At 46.5% G+C, this 19,076-nt stretch overlaps 1 protein-coding gene across 4 annotated transcripts in view; it reads right to left on the bottom strand.

Moving 5' to 3' along the window:
* PAMR1 (peptidase domain containing associated with muscle regeneration 1) overlaps window positions 1-19,076 on the bottom strand; it is a 154,441-nt gene that overhangs the window by 90,890 nt on the left and 44,475 nt on the right. For all 4 annotated transcript variants that reach the window (XM_064576643.1, XM_064576644.1, XM_064576645.1 and 1 more), the window contains one exon: window positions 18,262-18,324. In XM_064576643.1, coding sequence (XP_064432713.1) covers window positions 18,262-18,324 — 63 coding nt within the window. The remainder of the gene's footprint in view (window positions 1-18,261; window positions 18,325-19,076) is intronic.

Genomic DNA, 19,076 nt, shown 5'->3' with positions numbered 1-19,076 from the left:
GAACCATACACCTCAGCTGCTCCCAGATCCGTAATCCTCAGAAAATGTGTCATGCACAAGCAACATGCTTGTTGCCTTAAGATGCCATGTTTTGGGGTCATTTGTTACGCAGCAACAGGTAACTAATACATAAGCATAGCAATAGAGTTAGATTTACTAACTGCATGGCTTTGAACAAGTCACTCAACCTCTCTGGGCGTAAGTTTCTTTCTCCACCTATAAAATGGAGGGAACGACTGAGCAATAGGGTATTGGCACAGGAGATATGGAGGTGATCAAAGGAGGTCACAGCCCCTGAATAAAGGCAGACCAGTGGCTGTAGTGGGAACACAGAGTGATTCAGCTCAGAAGCAGGTGGGAGGGGGCAAGGGTAAGGGCCTACCATTCACTGGGCACTCACCCTATGGCGGGCACTATGCATGCATTGTTACCTCATGTAATCCTCCTAGCTGGCCTGAGTGGGGTGCTAGATTACCCCCATTTTACAGAAAAGAAAGTGAGGCACAGAGACATTAAGTCAATGGCAATCCCATCCTTTCATGCTTCTGAAAGTCGTGAAAATGTTGTCTGGGCCTCGAAATAGCTGCTATAAAAGCCAAGTCAGAAACCGCTCGTCCTTCTGCCATCACCTTGATTGCTCCCCACACCGCCCCCATCCGCATCCCCTCGAAAATCATCCCAGCCAGACAATCCTCTCAAAATGACCCTATCTATCTCCTGGTTACAACTGTCAAGTTTCCAACCCCACTTGCCTTGGAGTCTGGGGCGGGGGGCGGGGGGGCAGCAAAAATGCCCATGAGATTTGGTGTCGGTGGTAGAAGCCAACAAGCAACCACACAGCTGCTCTCCACGTCATCCACTCCCCTGGAAATGCAGCCGCTGACGGTTTCCCCAGACTCAACGGAATTTGGGGTCTTTGTTCCCGTGTCTAGAAGCACAACAACCTGCCAATTCTGGTAACAGGCTCTATGAAGACGCTCTTGGCTTTCCCCATTGCTTCTGGCACAAGAACTACCGAAGGCTTCTTTATTTTTTAGTTTTTAAGTCTCATTTTTCAGAGGAGATAAATCAACTGTAAAAGTATGTTATGAAAACCACCTTGGCAAGCAAGGTCTCCTGGAGAGGAGCAGGGGTTGCTTTATTTTCCATGATCTCAGTGTAAAACAAACAGATTTGTCCTTTTAAGATGTTCTTGTGAGGTCATCAGGATCACAGTGATTGAAACCATGGCCCTTGGCTGACTTGAGTCCAGAGCATGATCTAATCAGGCCTGGAATTCTCAAAGAAGAAAGAAAACAAAAAGAAAAAAAGAAGAAGAAGATGGAAAGAAAAGAAAAGGAAAAGAAAAAAAAAAAACTGGCCTAGAAATGAGGGTTTCAAAGTAATCTCAATGCAAGGAAGTTTTCCCTTTCCGCTGAAGCCTCCTGGGACTCCTGCAAAGGCAGCCTCGTTCTTCACATCTTTTAAAGGTTCTTTTGTTCTGCTAAGAGGGAGTGAGGGTGAGGTTAGGTCTGGGCTTCATCCTTAGGTCTTCATCCTTCTCCCGATGGGCTCAGACCTTTCTCGTTCAGTGGCTCTGCTCTGAAATGTGAGTAGCTGCGCGACCCCGCACAAAGCACGTAACCCACCCGAGCCCGTTTCCTCGCCTGTAGAACTGCACACAGAACTCACATGGAGACATCAGGATTATTTCTGTGAAAATTCAAGAGGTGATTGCTACCAATAAGGCGATTAGCACATTGCCGGGCACTTCCGTCCGAGTCCTTCCGTAGCAAAGCAGGCTAGCGACCAAGGGTGTCAGAACCACAGCTGGAGAGGCCACGTCTGCCAGCACCATTGGCTAGCCATGGGCAAACCACCAGGATCTCTTCAAGCCAGTTTCCTTGTCTGCAAAAGGGGATGACAGTGGTGTGTATCTGCCACCTCGTAGGTGTGTCATGAGGGCATAAGGAAATGCTACTTAGAACAGTGCCCAGCACACAGTAAGTGGAGGTTATTGCCACTATGACTGAAAACGATCACAGTGACAATCAGAGTTACTTTCACTAATATGACTTCCCACGTAGTATGTAGAGTTCTTTGATCACTAAGCAAAGCAAATCACCTCTGGGGAAAAAGAACAGAAAACGTAATGGATAGCTCCAAGATAGCAGAACGAAAGGACAAGGAGAACGATCAAGCTTTGGAAGGAAGCAGGAAGGAGTCAGGGGAGCCCCCGGGGAAGTGCGAGGAACGAATGATGGTATCCTCAAAGTGTTGTCAGCGTGAGTCAGCCCCATCATCTCGGAGTGAGGAGGGTTTACATCTTCACATCCCATCCAAGACCAAATCCAGCCGGGAGGGGTAATAATCCAAAGGAAAACCTAGATATTATCAGAAGTGTGAGGCTGGGATCCTGGACAAGCAGAAATAAATGATGCCAATTACCATGGTGACCACTGTTGCTACGAATATTAACATTTATAATAATAGTTGTAGTTGCTGCTGATACTATTGATCCTTTAAGACATGGCAAAGCCAATCAAAATGATGGTATCAGTGCATATCTAGACCTGAACTCGTGGATACTGGGATTCCTAGACCAACAGACTAGCCGTTAGATTAGTACCATTTTTATTCCTTTTTTGTTTTTTTTTTAAATGTTTTATATTAAAGAGAGAGCAAGCGAGCACAAGCAGGAGGAGCAGAGAGAGAAAGAGAATCTCAAGTAGACTCCACGCTGAGCACAGAGCCCAATGTGGGGCTCGATCCCAGGACCCTTAGATCATGACCTGAGCCGAAACCAAGAGTCAGACGCTTAACCGACTGAGCCACCCAGGTGCCCCTATTCCTTTTTTGAAAAAATTTTTTCCAAAATGCTTTTTTTTATCTTTTGGAAAAATAATAATTTTCTCATAATAAAGTGAAAACCATCATTTCTTGTCTATGTATTTATTATTTATTCATTTATTTTTTTTGAAAGTTGATTACTATTATTATTATTTTAGTAATTTCTATACCCAACATGGGGCTGGAACCCATGACCCCAAGATCAAGAGCCGCACGCCCTTCTGACTAAGCCAGCCAGGCGCCCCTCCTGTCTATATATTTAAATGTCTGATTCTGTGCACTTGACCTATTTTATTTCACTAACTGTATTGCCAGGTTGGCTCAGCAGAAATAATTAACCATTGTTAAATAAAGTCTAATGGAAACAATAAAAATTAATGTTGAAGGCATAATAATTCTTTTATAATTGCTAATGATCAATACCAAGCTTTGATAGTTTTTAATTTTGCATTAGAGCTTCTTTACGTAGTGAATTGGTCGTTCAGTTCTCCCGGACATTAAATCCATGCCTGCAATTTGGAAGGTCTGCCCCTGTGAGGCATTTGTGGTAAAGCAGAAGACACAGACACTCACTGGGACACCTCCTGTTTGCTGAATTCTAGTGATTCGATGCATAGGACATCCAGATGCAGTCACAGCATTTAAAAATTCTTTGGGATAATGTGCTGCTTCTTGAAATAGCTTCACTTTCAGAAACTGAGCTGCTGTTAGACTCTTTAGTTTAATCCATTTAGGGCTTGTATTTGAAAGCATTGTTTGTTTTCTGTCTTCATGGAGAGCCCAGTCTCTATGGAAAGGCAACCCAATATGTCTGGGTTAGAGTTCTATCACAACTGCTGGGACGAGTGGGCTTCTCCCATCAGCTGTCACTTGGTTCTCTGAGCCAATCTCTGGAGCTCAGTTTCAGCTGTTCCAGAACACCACTGCCTATCCCTGAGGCTCAAATATTTTGAGCGCGACATATCGCTCTTCTCATTATGAAAAGTGTGTTGTGAGCTCTTTTTCCTGTAGGGGTGATGAGTTTTACTGACCTTTCTCTCCACCACTGACGTTTCTGCTGTGCCCAGCAAAACATATCTGTGATACTGGAGTAAGGGGACAGAGTTCTTTGCAGAGCTACCTTGCCCAGGAGGGCTCACTCCTCACCCCACCACGCTAGACGGCATGAGCTGCCTTGATCATACCCAACACACCCGAAGGAAGATGGAAGTGGGAGGGGACTGTGTCCACCCATAGAAAAAGACCACACAGGCCACCAGAACGTACATAATCATCTAGAGACCAATGGACATACCTCTGGCAGGAAAGCTATGGAGAGCCTTATTTTATAATGGCATTGAAACCACGTATTAAAGGAAAAATTCCCAGAAGAATTCTCTCCCCATCTTCCTTGGGGATGCATGCTTGGTCCTTTGGTACTGAAGTACTTCATACTTGGTACTCGGACCTCCGTTGGACTCAAATCCTGTCTAAAACCTGAGGGCACAGGGACAGGAAATGGGGCTACAGGCTCTAGAGATAAACTTTTCTATTTAGTGATTTTGCAAGAATTTTCACCCTGTACTTTTCTCCTTGCTTTTGTACATCTCCTCTCACAAGCAAGTGTTAGTTAGACAGCTCATCTAACTCACACTGAAGTGGCTGAGCACGAAGAAAGAACCGGAAGGCAAGGGCAATGCATAACTGGAAGGCTTAATGATAAGAAAAATAACCAGTCGGGCGCCTGGGTGGCTCAGTTGGTTAAGCGACTGCCTTCGGCTCAGGTCATGATCCTGGAGTCCTAGGATCGAGTCCCGCATCGGGCTCCCTGCTCGGCGGGGAGCCTGCTTCTCCCTCTGGCCCTCCCCCCTCTCATGTTCTCTCTGTCTCTCTCATTCTGTCTCAAATAAATAAAATCTTAAAAAAAAAAAAAAAAGAAAAAGAAAAATAACCAGTCAGTGCTCATAGGTGGGCACTAACTCTGTGCCAAGCATCATAAATGCTTGACTTGGGCAGATTCATAACCATCTTCAGGGTAGGTTCTATTAACTTCCCCATACAGAGGAGAAAACTGATAAGGCTCAAAGAGGCTATGATTTGTCCAAGGTAAGCCCAGCAAAAAAACTGTCAGAGCTGACATTCTGCCTAGTGTCTCTGAGATGCGATGCTAAGAGAGCTGTCTTCTCTGATATCCACCTGGGCAGTTTTAAAACTACAGATGTCTGGACTCTTCCCGTGCTAATACAATCAGAATCTCAGAGGTGGGGAACCAGGCTTTTTTTTTTTTTTTAAAAAAAGGCCCCAGAAGCTGATTCTATCTTGCAGCCACGGTTGAGAACCACTGAGACAGGACAGACCACTGCTCAGGGAGGAGACCCAAATCAGGTGCTCTTCCTTTCTTCAAAGTTTACAGCAAGACCCTCCAGCAACCGGAGCTCCTTCGCTACTCCTCCGCTGGGTCCCAGGCCAGAGAGAAGCGGCTGCCTTAGCCACGCTGAGTTAAGGGAAAGTGTCAGGCCAGCGCTGGAAACGTCCTGGGCTCCCCTGCCAAGAAGCCAACAGATTTATCTCAGTGTTGGCCCCGGGAGGTCAAGAGAAGATCAGAGGAGAGTCAGAAGGGAAACAAAAGGGTACAGGAAGAAATATGCATGACAGGTCTGGAGGCCATGGCGGTGCGGGGAGATCAGCTGCAGGGGGGAGGCCCTGGTTCCTGGAAGGGAAGGGGATGGCGGGGAGCTTTGGAGCCGGGCATTCATCTGGGAGCCAGGAGCACCAGAACTGTGGCCTCTCCCAGCCTCCCGGGCCTCAGAGAATCAGAGAATCCTGAGGTAACACCCGGGGGCGGAAGGCTTCTCTCCTCATGGACAATGAGACTTGTGTGTCTAGGTTTCCTTAAGTAATCCCACATCTGGACAGTCTCCTATGGGCCCTCCCTGGATGAAGCCTCTGTTCCACCCCCATTCCCTTCTCAGGGGGCTAAAGTGGTCTTTCTCAACCGCAGAGCAGGTTAATCCGTGTTCACATTCCTTGCAAGCCCCCTACTGCACCAAAAGAAATGCAAACGCATGCTGGCTTTGACTTGACCTGGGCCTTTGCACAGACTCTGTCTTCTCCGTGAAGCCCTCTCCCCATTCTGCTTTTTACTCATCCTTCAGGGCTCAGGTTAGATACTGCTTCCTCCAGGAAGCCCTCTGTGATTCTCCCAGTACTGTGCCTCTTTTAGCTCTTATACTGGATTAGAAATGCTTGTTTATTAATCAGCCTCCCTTTAGATATAAACTCCATCGAAGCAGGAAATATTACTATGGTATTTCTAGCATCTGGCACAGGGAAAAATGTCCCCAGCTTTGGGGGGAAAGAACACCTACAAAGAATAACTTGAGAATGCCACCCCCCCCAATATACATCTCCTTCACTGGCAGAAACATCTTTTTGTCCTTTAGAACAATCTTTGTCCCCCACCCCCAGCTTTACTGAGGTATAACTGACAAATAATATTGTGGATATTTGAAGTGTACAACACGATGATTTGATATACATAGACACTGAGAAAGGACTGCCCCAGAGTTAATTAACACATCTATCACCTCACATTTTATCTTTGTGTGTGTGAGAGAGAGAACACCTAAGTTCTACTCTCTTAGCAAATTTCAATTATATAGCACAGCCTTATTAACTATGGTCACCATGTTATACACCAGACCCTCAGACCTTATTCATCTTGTAACTGAAAGTTCGTCCCCTTCTACCAACTCCTCCCTGTTTCTCCCACCCCCTGGCCCCTTTCTATGAGTTCAACAATTTTGTTTTTAAGATTCCACATATAAATGATACCATGCATTATTTGTCTTTCTGTCTGGCTTATTTCACTTAGGATAATGCCTTCCAGGTTCACCAATATTGTCGCAAGTGACAGAATTTCCTTCCTTTTTAAAGTCACATAATAAATAGTCCATTATATATCTCACATCTTCTTTATCCATTCATCTGTCAAGAGGACACTCAGATTGTCTCCGAACCTTGGCTACTTTGAATAACGCTCCTACGAATGTGGGAGGGCAGATATCTCCTTGAGGTAATGATTTTGTAGAACATTCTAAAATTAGAGGTCCTGGTTTGACTTGGGGACACTGAAGTATCTTCAGAGAGATCATAAACACAGTCTTCAAAGGACTAGAAAAGTCACAGAAGGACAAGGAAGATGAGGAGGCCTCCAGTTTCTCCGGGGCCCAGCCTCTTGACCTTGCTCCCTAACAGCCTATCCCACTCCACTCGGCCACTGGAAGGATCTTTCCAGCCTTGGCTGAGCATGCGCCCCTCTGCAAATGTAGGTACATTTACTACTCCACTGTGAGTAAGAAGCAGTGTGCGCTGAAGCCTGAGGCCTATTCCAGGAGCTTATAACGTCCTCCAGGCACTCACATTCCATAGCCCTCAGCTCGCTGGTGATCCTGCACCCTGGGGGTTTCAGCCCACCGGGAACCTTGTCTCCTCTGGGCTTCCGATGGAGGACCGTATCCATCACTCGTCAAGCCACGGCAAAGCACGAGGGTCACCCGAGCACCAGTGGTCAAACCTGGCAGGTTCTGCCCAGGGATTCCTGCACTTCTTTTCCCTTCCTACAGTGTGACCCTCCTGGATCACTCTGCTTTACATGTAATCAATCTCTGGATTTGAAGTCAAAGGACTCCGACTTGAGACCATGTGGTCATAGAAACGTCACAATTCCGAAGCTTGCTCTCTCCATCTGTCCAGTGAAACTGCACTTGCCCCATACGACTGGCGTGGGGAGGCAGGTTAGTGCCCCGGGACATAGCAGGCACTTGGGCAGTGTGCATACTGCATGTAGGTGCCCAGGTGAGGGGACAGGCAGGGGCCAGAATCCAGCCCAGCTTCTACTGACCACGCCATGGGCCCACAGCTGTATCTGCCCAGAGGGAGCATCTTTCAGGAATTTACAGGAATGGGCCCTAAAAACGGTCCTGGCAGGGCCTGGCACACGTTAGGTCTTCATAAACATTAACTGAATCTTAAATTCTTGGCTATGCACACAGGGAGAAAATAAAAGCTATTGTTACTAAAATAGTAATAATCTAAGCACACTTTCCCAGGAGTGGCAATATAGCAGAGTAGCTAAAAATAAAAGCTTTGGAGCTCGACTAGGGTTTGAGCCCCAATTCTGCAGCTAATGATGCTGAATGACCATAAGCAAGATGCATAACCTCTCTGAGTTTCAGTTTTATCATCTGCAAAAGGGGAATAACTTGGGAGGACTAATGGGGACTACCATAATTACTATCTCCTGAATAACTCATGTTTCAAGTGTTCTGAGACCTAGTTTTATGAGGAAGGAGACCCCAGATCACCAGAGGGAATTAAACAGTGATTATTATAATTGGTATTTATTAAAGTCCTAATGTATTCTAGGCTCTGGAGGGCTTGTACCATCTATTGAGAATTTTTTGCTTGCCAGATAATGTGCTAAGCACTTCATACACATGACTTCATCCCTAACCACAATCACCCTAAAAGGCAGATACTATGATTATCTGATCAAGGGGAACTTACATACTAGTTAAGAAAGCAATGAATTAATGCTTGAGACTATCTGAGTAAACACGAAAAAAGATTGCATTTCAGAAGAAAATAAGTACAAGGATATACTTTGAACAAGGTGGTGGCTAGGAACTGGAGATCATTGTTGGAGGCAACCGACATATCCCTCTTTAGAGAATTTGGTATAAATATATAATGAAGTATTATATAGTCATCAAAAAGATCATAGTTTACAGGTAGGAATAGGGCTAGGTCTCAAAAACCATGTTAAATGAAAAAAGTAAGAAATAGGATGGGATTTAGAACACAACAGCATAAGACAGTATGTGCCAAACTGTGGGGCACTCACTATAGGGCTTTACTCATCAAAGAAGGCACCCCGGCCCTGGGAGCATCCACCATGGACACTGGGGGAAGCCCTGGGTTCCAGATGTGGCCACTCAACATGCACTGGAAGCAACAGTGACTAAAACATGGGACCTGCCCTCAAGGACCCCGCAGCCCAGGGTGGTTTCCATGAATGAGAAAGTTCTGCTAGAAAATTCTCTATGCTGCATGGAAGCTTCTCTCCCACACTGTCTCTCTGGGTTGGTAGACTGATTTTTCTCTCCCGGATGTGCCCTCATAAAGCAGAGGCAATAAAGGCCTGGTCAGAGTGGAGAGTGGTATCAGCTGAACACTGGGCTAGCCATTCTGTAGAAGCTAATTAGCCAACAGAACACTTGCCTCAATAATTTGCATCCGTTCCTGATTGCTGAATTAGGAGGGGCTGCCTGGCGTAAGGAAGAATAGGCTCCGGGTTCTGTTCCATCATCTTGACTACCCCCACCCGCCATATAAGGTCCTGCACAGTGCAACCTTCTTCTTCTTCTTCTTCTTCTTCTTATTATTATTATTATTATTATTATTATTATTATTGATAAGAATATCCTAGATCTGCAAACACTGGGAGAACTTGAAGGAAAAATAGCCCAAGACTGGACCAGAACGTCAACTAGGACCTCGGCCAGCCCCTGTCCAGCTCTAAGGCCCTGCTGGCTGCTAACGATGTATATTTGGTTGCCAAACTCCTCACATCTTAGTAAAACATGTGGCAAATGAATTCTCCAAGATGGCCCAGGACCTCTACTAAACCCCAGCACTGGGGACGCCAATACTCACAGGGCGTTCTCACGGAATCCTCAGTCCCTCGGAGCTAATGGTCATTTGACCCTCATCTGCCACCCTCCAAAGTTTGGTCAAACAGTGAAACAAAGTGCTATGCTGTGGCAATAACTGTCCAGTATCTCTTCCCAGGGGACACCCGGGACTCTGAGCCTGTGCCAGACTGGTTAGGATTTACCCATGAGCTTCGGTGTGCGGCTTTAGAAAGAATGGGGGACTCCATGATATACAGCAAAGCCGAATTTCATTTTTATTATTTTTTAAGATTTTATGGATTTGACAGAGAGAGACACAGCGAGAGAGAGAACACAAGCAGGGGGAGTGGGAGAGGGAGAAGCAGGCTTCCAGCCGAGCAGGGAGCCCGATGCGGGGCTCGATCCCAGGACCCCGGCATCATGACCTGAGCCAAAGGCAGACGCTTAACCGACTGAGCCGCCCAGGTGCCCCTACAAAGCTAAGGGGTCAGCATGGATTTATTTGAAAGGGTGAAGCAAACAGGGAGAGGCCACCAGCGAGAAATCAGAGATGTGCTAGGATTGGGGTATGGAGGGGTTCCAGGCAGTGAAGTGCCCCCCTCCCCCCGGACATCCTTATCTTCCCATGGGAGTGACGAGGAAGACGTTAAGGTCCTTGAGCACTGTACGGCACATAAAGACTACTCGGTTAACCCCCAACTCAGTGACACCCTGATTGCACTGCAACAGAACCCCGCTTCTCCTGCGAACTCGGGTTTTCACATATTGTATTTGTCACGAAGTCAGAGCAGGAAGAGCAAATCACCCCCACAGACTCCACCCCATTTTTCAGATGGGAAAACAGTCCCAGAGAGAGAAAGTAACTTGCCCAAGGTCAGGGACATCCTGGAAGAAGCCTGAGGAATTTGGAGAGAAGTTGCTGTCTTCCTTTGTTTGGTCTTGGGACTGATTACCCCTCCCAAAAGAACAGGTCATGACTCTCACTGGCCTCAACATCCCATTTAATGGAATATGAGCGTTGGCTGATGTAAAAGGTCATTCAGATCAGTCCTTTGATTTCACGAATGGGGAAAGAGAGACTATTCACCTCCCCATCATTCTAGTTATGAACATCTATCCAACACTTCTCCAATTAGCCAAATCCTTTCAGGGCCCCAGCACCACACAGCAGCCCCAGGACAACTTCTGTAGGTGGGTGACCATCCAGATGGTGAAGCACGACTTTCTAATGACAGAGAGGCATGGGCTTCGAGAGCATCGCAATGGCCAAGATGTGAAAATGCTACCCTAGGGTCAAGGCTGCTGAAGATAACAAAACGTTCTACTTATCTGGAAATTCACATGTCACTTTTGGGGAGCAATTCCATCACCAGGCTTGGCTTTTGTCCTCTCCCTCCCATTTTGGACATGGGTCAGAAATCCAAGCTCCCATTATTCTTTGTCTTTTTCCTCCCCCTGCTCTAATCTGTCTGTTATTAAGGTCACCGCTGACCAGAAGGTCACCCCCATAACCTCCCACAGTGATTCCCCAACTCTGACACTTATTTTTTGAACTCTGTTTCAGCTCTACCTTGGCCCATGGGCTGTCAGCCAACCACCCCCCAACCTGCATTGCTCCTAATTTCAACCCTTGCAGGGGCTCCCTGAGCCCAGCCCCTCCACTCAATCACCACATTCAAAACCTCTGAGCCTCAGAAGGGAGGCTTTCTATTAAAATGTAAAATGTGCGGGCCTTCTGGATCAGCAATCACACTTCTGGGAATACTGACTTAAGGACACAAGGATATATGTCAAAGAATTACTCATTTCAACATCACTTATGATATCAAAAACCCACCTAAATAACAATCTATAGAAGAATAGTTACACAAATTATGGCAGGGTCCCACATAGCATACAAAATGTTATGCAGCTGTTCAAGAAATGTGTCAACTGTCATGCTAATGAAAAAGCCCAGTTTAGGACTATAAATGAGGAGATGTGTATGTGTAACAGATTACCAGATGGGACTTTCCAATTGCCTTTGAATTCCACTAAGGCCCAAAGCTGAGAACAACCAGGGGAAAAGTCCCCACACATTCGAAGGAGAAGTTCTAGACACATCCACACAGGTCTTACCATGAGGTAGCCAAAGAGGTCTTCCACTTTCAATCCCACTCACCCACCTCCAAGTCATATAAGAAGAGACTGAGATGCCAGAGAGAAAAATCTGGGAATTCACAAGAGTAGAGAATAGTTCTATTTCTCCTCCCTCACCCTTCAGACCGAGGGAGATGCTCCCCAAGAGAACCACCCATGCAATCTTGGTTTGTCTGCTGGGAGGAAAGGTTACACCTCACCCTTCAGCCAATGTGTCCAGGGACCAACTCGCAAGCCCACCACCAGTGCTACCTAAGAAGAGCGACAAAGAGTTCTGGAAGAATCTGAAATGTAGCCCACAGAATTTTGAGCGATGCAGACAGGGAGACAGAATGCCTACCTCTAGCCTGGAGAAGTACAAAGGTGGGAGGCTGACCAGAGCTACCTGTGACAGGGCAGCAGCAGAACCCCCTGTACCTCCAAGCATGTCCCCAAGGCATGAGTTTTCCTATGGGCTGCATCACAGCCTCCCCTAATATCACCAGGGCCCAGACCAAGAGTACAAATGGAGGCCCACATACCCTATGTCTAAATATTTCTAAAGTATGAATTGAGCTAAATAAAACACGTTCTAGGGGCACCTGGGTGGCTCAGTTGTTAAGTGTCTGCCTTTGGCTCAGGTCATGATCCCGGGGTCTTGGGATCGAGCCCCAAATAGGGCTCCTTGCTCAGCAGGAAGCCTGCTTCTCCCTCTCCCACTCCCCCTGCTTGTGTTCTCTCTCTCGCTGTGTCTCTCTCTGTCAAATAAATAAATAAAATCTTAAAAAAAAAAATGTTCTATCATCCTACCTTGACAATTGTAATTCCATAATCACTCAGCAAACCGGATTCAAAGAGAGGACTCTCACGATCCTTGGGGTTCGCTCCCTCCATTTCCTGCCACCACGTTCCCACTCCAGCACACGCACACATGAGTACCATCCACATTCCCAGCAAGCAGCACCCCTGGGCCATTCCTCGGGCCTCGAGATGTATACACCTGCAGTGAAGCCCAGATGGACCTGAGAAAGAAACCTGCAAACATCTTGGAAGCAGGTCTGAGGCCTTGTAGGCAGGGAGTTTCAGGGTCCCATTACCCAAATGAGTACTAGAAGAACTGCCTGAGCTCCAGGTAGGAACATCCTCATGGATCTGCTGATTTCCCACCCAGCTGAAGAGCTACAGAGAGAGAGAAGGGCAAGCGGGGGGGTCCCCAAAAGAGTGGGGTGCCGGGCTGGTACCCTTTTTACTCAAGTCTGGGGGCAGTACTGGGCCAAAAGAACCCTATGGAAGAGAATGGGGCTAGGAGGCAAGTAGACTCCAGGGTGTACCCCAGGGGTAGGGCTCAAGTCTGGGGAGCAATAAACTCATCAAATGGTATAAAGGAGATTAGATTCCCTATGGGGTGGGAGTCATGGGGTCTCCAAAGAGCCAGCATTTGGGCTCTGCCAAACAGATTACAACAGTGCCAATCAAATAAGATGGCACCTCTCTAATTCCCTCTTGCCCACACTGAGGGAGCCCAAAGCCACAGAGCACAGCGGGGTGTAAGAAGTTTGATAGAACAGATCATATCACTGCCATCCCTCCTTCCCCATCAGGTCAGCACTATGCTGGGGTCGGGTGTCGTGGTGGGGGTGGTAGGGACAGAAACCAAACAAGATGAGATTCAAGTTTTCATTTCTACTGGGCTGGACTTTTTAACACCTGCTGGCAGTCCGAAAGCTAGGAGGCCATCTGAGATGCCTTCAAGAGATTGAGAAGGGATCTCATTAGAGTACACTTGAAGTAAGAAGTCAGGGGGGGTGCCTGGGTGGCTCAGTTGGTTAAGCGACTGCCTTCAGCTCAGGTCATGATCCCGGAGTCCTGGGATCGAGTCCCACATCGGGCTCCCGGCTCGGCGGGGAGCCTGCTTCTCCCTCTGACCCTCTCCCCTCTCATGCTGTTTCTCTGTCTCTCTTTCTCTCAAATAAATAAATAAATAAATCTTAAAAAAAAAAAAAGTCAGGGGGAGGGGAGGAAACTTACCGCCTACTGACTGCAGCCCACCAAGCCTAGCCCACTCAGTAACCAGCCCACTCCAAGCCCCCATCCGTTAGCAACACAGAGTAGGGGTTACCCCAGAAGAGGATGGATGACACAGGGGAGGGGAAACTTTGACTTTCCAATTCCAACGTTCTGAGTCACTTTTGTTTAAAACACTTTCTAGAAAGGCGTACGAGGTTCTGAATGACATATAATTGCCTCCACTTGCCCGATAAGGCACTCAGCTAATCTCTCCGACTGGGGAGTTAAAAATCAGGCCAAACACGAGCTCTAGCTCGGTCGGGTATTACTTATTTCCCTTCCTGGTGTTGCCACGAGGCCCGGCTTCGTGACTTTCCTCGGCGGGGAAAGAAGTTGTTTATTGTTCCAGCTGTTGCCATAACAGGCAGTGTCTCCCCGTCACTGTCTTGTGCTGCCCAGACGTGACACCACAATACACATTCCAGACCCGCAATCCCAGGCACTCAGGCCAGGAGGAAATGGACTTGCGCTGCGGCAAAATCCGCCGAAGAGGCCAGCCCTGCTCAGGAGTCTGCATCCCAGGGTTTTCAACCACCGCATCCGTGAGCGGGGGAGAATGGATGGAGCCTGTCTCTGGACCAGCAGGATGGGATCCTGAGGAATTTCAGCCAATCTCACGACCTCCCATCCTCCCTCACCCACTCCTTTGGTCCCAGCCAGCAGAACAGACCCCATCTCATAAAAGCCACAGAGAGAAGAAATCAGAAACTGCAGACCAGTTCTTTGAGAGCCTGCCCCTAGGGAGACTGACACAGGCAGCAGGACACGAAGAATCAGGACAATCCTTCAATCCTCATCGAAGACCTCTGCTGTGTGGATATCACCAAGCCTCCCAAACTTGGTGGATGGTGGCTCTCTCATTTATCATTCAAAAAGAATAGTAAATAAACAGGCAGCCAGCATGCATACTACGCCAAGGATTCTTTGGGGCTGTATGTGTCTACTGGCCAACTTACCCTGATTTAGTTTTTGTTGAATTATTTCTCTCCATCCTATGACTCATCTCTTTTGATTCTTGTCTCCTCTCTGTCCCACTTACCACACACTGAACACCCCATTCCTTCAGCCCCTCCAAGTAGTGCTAACTTGTGTAGAAGACTTCTACTGAAGGTTGTAAGCAACAGAATTACAGCAGAGCAAAATATAAGAATTGGATTATTTTAATCTCATGTGCTTGTATGTACACAGAACACCCCTGGAAAGGTACATTACACAGAGGACCTGGAGTCAGGGGTGGTAGGGAGACTCCCACTTATCCAACACATTCTGATTGAGCGCCTCATATGCACTAAGCATTGTTCTAGGTACTTGGGATACATCAGGGAACAAAAAGACAGAAATCACTGTCCTTGTGGATTTTTTATTTGGTCAAGGAAGGCAAAGAAAACACACACACACACACACACACACATATCGCAATGATTTAGTATAATAAAAATGATGAGTTGGGGTCCCTGGGTGGCTCAGTCAGTAAACGTCCTACTCTTGATTTTGGCTCGGGTCATGATCTCAGGGTCATGGGATCAGATCCTGCACTGGGCTCCACACTGGGCACAGAGCCTGCTTTGGATTCTCTCTCTTCCTCTCTCTCTGCCCCCCTCCCACTAAAAAAATGATGTGCTATGAAAAACAGAGCAAATAGAGCAGGTAAGGGAGCTCAGAGTGCAGGGCAGGAGAGCTACAGTTTAAACTGGTGGACAAGAAGGCCTCAGTGAGAAGGTAGCATTCAAGCAAAGGCTTGCAAGAGGTGAAGAGTCATGAGGATCCATGGAAGAGCATGGCGGGACAGGGAACAGCCAGTGCAAAGGCCACGAGGTAGGAGCACGCATGGTGTGTTAGAGAAAGAGCAAGGGGGCCAGTGTGGCTGGAGCAGAGTGAACAAGAGGGAGAAGGGGAGGACAGGGGTCAGAAAGAAGGACCTAAAAAGCCATGATCAGGACTTTGGGTTTTCTCTGAGTAGGATGGGGGGGCCTGGGATGGGCATGAACTACAGGGAGACAAGCCATAGCATGGAGCCCAGTTAGAAGGCAGTTGTGGCCATTGAGAACAGAATGAGATGCTGGCTCCCATCAACCTGGTAGCAGATTCTGGACGTCTTTTTTTTAGACACACTTTATTTTTTAGAGCAGTTTTAGGTTCACAGCAAAACTGAGTGAGAAGTACAAAGAGTGCCCATCAACCCTCTGCCCCCACACACGTACGACCTACCTCTCTGTCAATATCCTATACCCCATGGGTATGCTTGTTATCACTGATGAACCTGCACTTACCCATCATTATCACTCAAAGCCCAGAGTCTACATTAGGGTTCATTCTTGGTCTTGTACATCTCATGATACACATTTTTGACAAATATATAACAACACGTATCCACCACTGTAGCATCATACATCATAGTTTCACTGCCCTAAACCCCTGTGATCTGCCTACTCATCCCTCTCTCTCCCCCAACCCCTGGCAACCAGTGATCTTTTTACTGTCTCCATAGTTTTGAATTTCCAGAATGTTGTATTGTTGGAATCATACAGTATGTGGCCTTTCCAGATTGGCTTCTCTCACTTCATAATATTCATTATGTTTTCTCCATATCTTTTCATGATTTGATAGCTCATTTATTTTTAGTGCTGAATAATGTTCCATTGTCTGGATGTACCACAGTTTATTTATCCATTTGCCTACTGAAGGACATCTTGGTTGCTTCCAAGTTTTGGCCACTATGAATAAAGCAGCTATAAGCATCCATGTGCTCATTTGTGGGTGAACACAAGATTTTTAAAATTCATTTGGGTAAATACTAAGGAACATTCCGGATTTATTTTGGTATCAGAATTTCCTAATGGATTAGGGTGTGTAAGAAAAATAGAGAAGGGGAAAGACCTTGGATAAAGCAGTTTGCGGGAAGAATCCAAAAGTTCAATCTTGAACATGTCAACGGAGGAGGTTCATTAAATACCAAAGTAGAGAAAACAAGTAAGCAGTTATTATACTAGCCTGGAGTCCACGAGAGACTTTTGGTTGGGACATTAAGTGGGGAGTCAACGGTACAGAGATTAACTTAAAGCCAATTCTGGCTTTAAGTTAATCTTAAAGTGAGTGAGTACAGAGAAGAATATCAAGGACTGAGCCCTAGGGCCCTCCATTCATATCAAGAGGAAGACAAGAAGAGAGGAATCACAAGAACAACCAGTGAACAGGAGAAAAACCAAGAGAATGGGATGCTCCAGAAGGCCACTGAAGAAACTGTATCAAGGAGAAGGGAGGGATCAGCTGTGCAGATGCCAGGGACAGGTCTGTTAAAATGAGAACTGAAAACTAACCATGGATTCTGCAACATGGAGGTCAGCAATCTGACCTTGAACAAGAACTGTTTTGTAGCAGAGACAAAAGAAGGACTGGGGTAGATTTAAGACATGCAATGATATCAGTGGGATGATATCATTCCCCGGGAAGGGAAAATCGATTCTGGGGAGGTGGAAAAAGCCTTGTTCTTGTTATGTCCAGAGCACAGATAAACACATAGTACATAAACAACTACACATCAGGATGTCTGTGGTATCAACAAGTCATGGGTGAGAGGAGGCGGTTTAAAAAACGTCCAAAAAGACTCATGGAGGAGGGGGGAACAATAATGAAAAAAGCAAGCGTGAGAAACACTAGTTCAGGAGAAAATGTGAGGAAAAGCCTCACAGGCAGAGAAGATAAACAATACTCCAGTGAGTTTTGCCGAAAAAGGGGTCACAGAAATGGGAGAGCAAGGGTGGCCAAAGTGGGGTTAAGTAAAGTGCCTCTGAAATATTTAATAATGATAACATACATGTGGTGCTTATAATGTGTTATTAGAGGCCAGACACTATTCTTGACCCTTGACACATACAGTAGTTGGAGAAAAATCAGTTCTTCCCCTCAACAACCCTAGGAGTGGGTCATCATCATCCTAGGTCTGTAGTTGGGGAAATGGAAGCATGGGGGTGGCAGGGAACTCACCTGCCCAGAATCGTGCAGCCAGCAAGGGTCGGATCTGAGATTTATAAAAAGGCAGTCTGGCTCCTGAATCAACGTTTTAGATCTATCATAGGTCCTCTTATGTTGTTTGACTTTGTTCTCTATATTTCCTACACAATCACACATTGTCAAAAACGAATATTTGGGGCACCTGGGTGACTCAGTCGTTAAGCGTCTGCCTTCGGCTCAGGTCATGATCCTGGAGTCCCTGGATCGAGTCCCGCATCGGGCTCCCTGCTTGGCAGGGAGTCTGCTTCTCCCTCTGACCCTTCCCCCTCTCATGTGCTCTCTCTCTCTCATTCTCGCTCTCAAATAAATAAATAAAATCTTTAAAAAAAAACAAAAACAAAAACCGAATATTTGGCATTTCTCCCCTAAAACCTATCAGTCTTTCTCTCTTATGGACTGTCTAGGGTGTGTGCCTGTCTCCTTCATCTTTGGGTCCTTCTCTCTCTGGATACCTTCGTCATTCTGCTTCAGCTTCCAAACCCTAATTCTTATGTCTTTATCTCCAGAGCAATTCACACTTGCCCATCAAAATTCAGCCAGGAAGGGGGGGAGGGGGTCTTACCTTCCTCAATCCGAAAAGTCCATCAAGACTCCAGGTGATTTCCTTCGAAAAAGTTGCCCACTTCTAAAGGGGAATTTAAATACAGTGAAATTAAAAACAGGAATTAGTGCCTCCCCTGGAATACAGAAAGACAGCCAGCTATTTTATTTGTTGGATTATCATTTTTCCCACTACACAAGAATCTCCACTCACCCCCCATCCCCTGCCCCCCCCTCCCCGTGGCATTTCCTCCCACAGACAATGGCTTTATTAACATAACCCAAAAGCAGTTTGGGGAAAATTCATGTTAAAAAAAATATATCCTTTGCCCTACTTAGAAGACTTTTTCAGAGAAAACTATATTTGAAGATGTTAACCTTAAAAATAAAACTGCCAGTTATTTTACCAGCAAAAGATGGGTTTATTCAGGACAACAGATAATTGCAGCCCAAGACAAGACAAGTTAGGGGAAAAGCACTGGCATGTCTGCAGAACAAAGCACACAAAGTTCTTTATTTATAGAGGAAAGGGGTAAGTCGAGAGGGGCTGTTGTAAACAAAAAACCCATTGGAGTAAACTGGGAGTTGGGAGTATAGTGGCTTTTCATTGGCTGAGTTGTGACTGTTTCTCATTGGCTGGGCTGTTGCCAGGGCAGGAGGAGAGACTTTCTTCCTGGAAAGAACCGCGGTGGTAGTAAAGTAGTATCCAGGGCAAGGTCCCTATCTTCCTGTTGGGTCTACAGGCGATGAGAAGTGGTAGGGCATGGGCAACCCCCCTGCCGGCCTCCCAACTCCATTGAGTGAGGTCTCCCCTTATTATTTTTCACAAAGACTACA

The sequence above is a fragment of the Mirounga angustirostris genome, unplaced genomic scaffold (assembly GCF_029215605.1).
Source record: "Mirounga angustirostris isolate CCGP_5_RB_7025 unplaced genomic scaffold, mMirAng1.0.hap1 SCAF_13, whole genome shotgun sequence".
NCBI classification, from domain to species: domain Eukaryota; kingdom Metazoa; phylum Chordata; class Mammalia; order Carnivora; family Phocidae; genus Mirounga; species Mirounga angustirostris.
The sequence above is the reverse complement of the archived record's forward strand: the minus strand, read 5'-3'. Positions and strand labels throughout refer to the sequence as shown.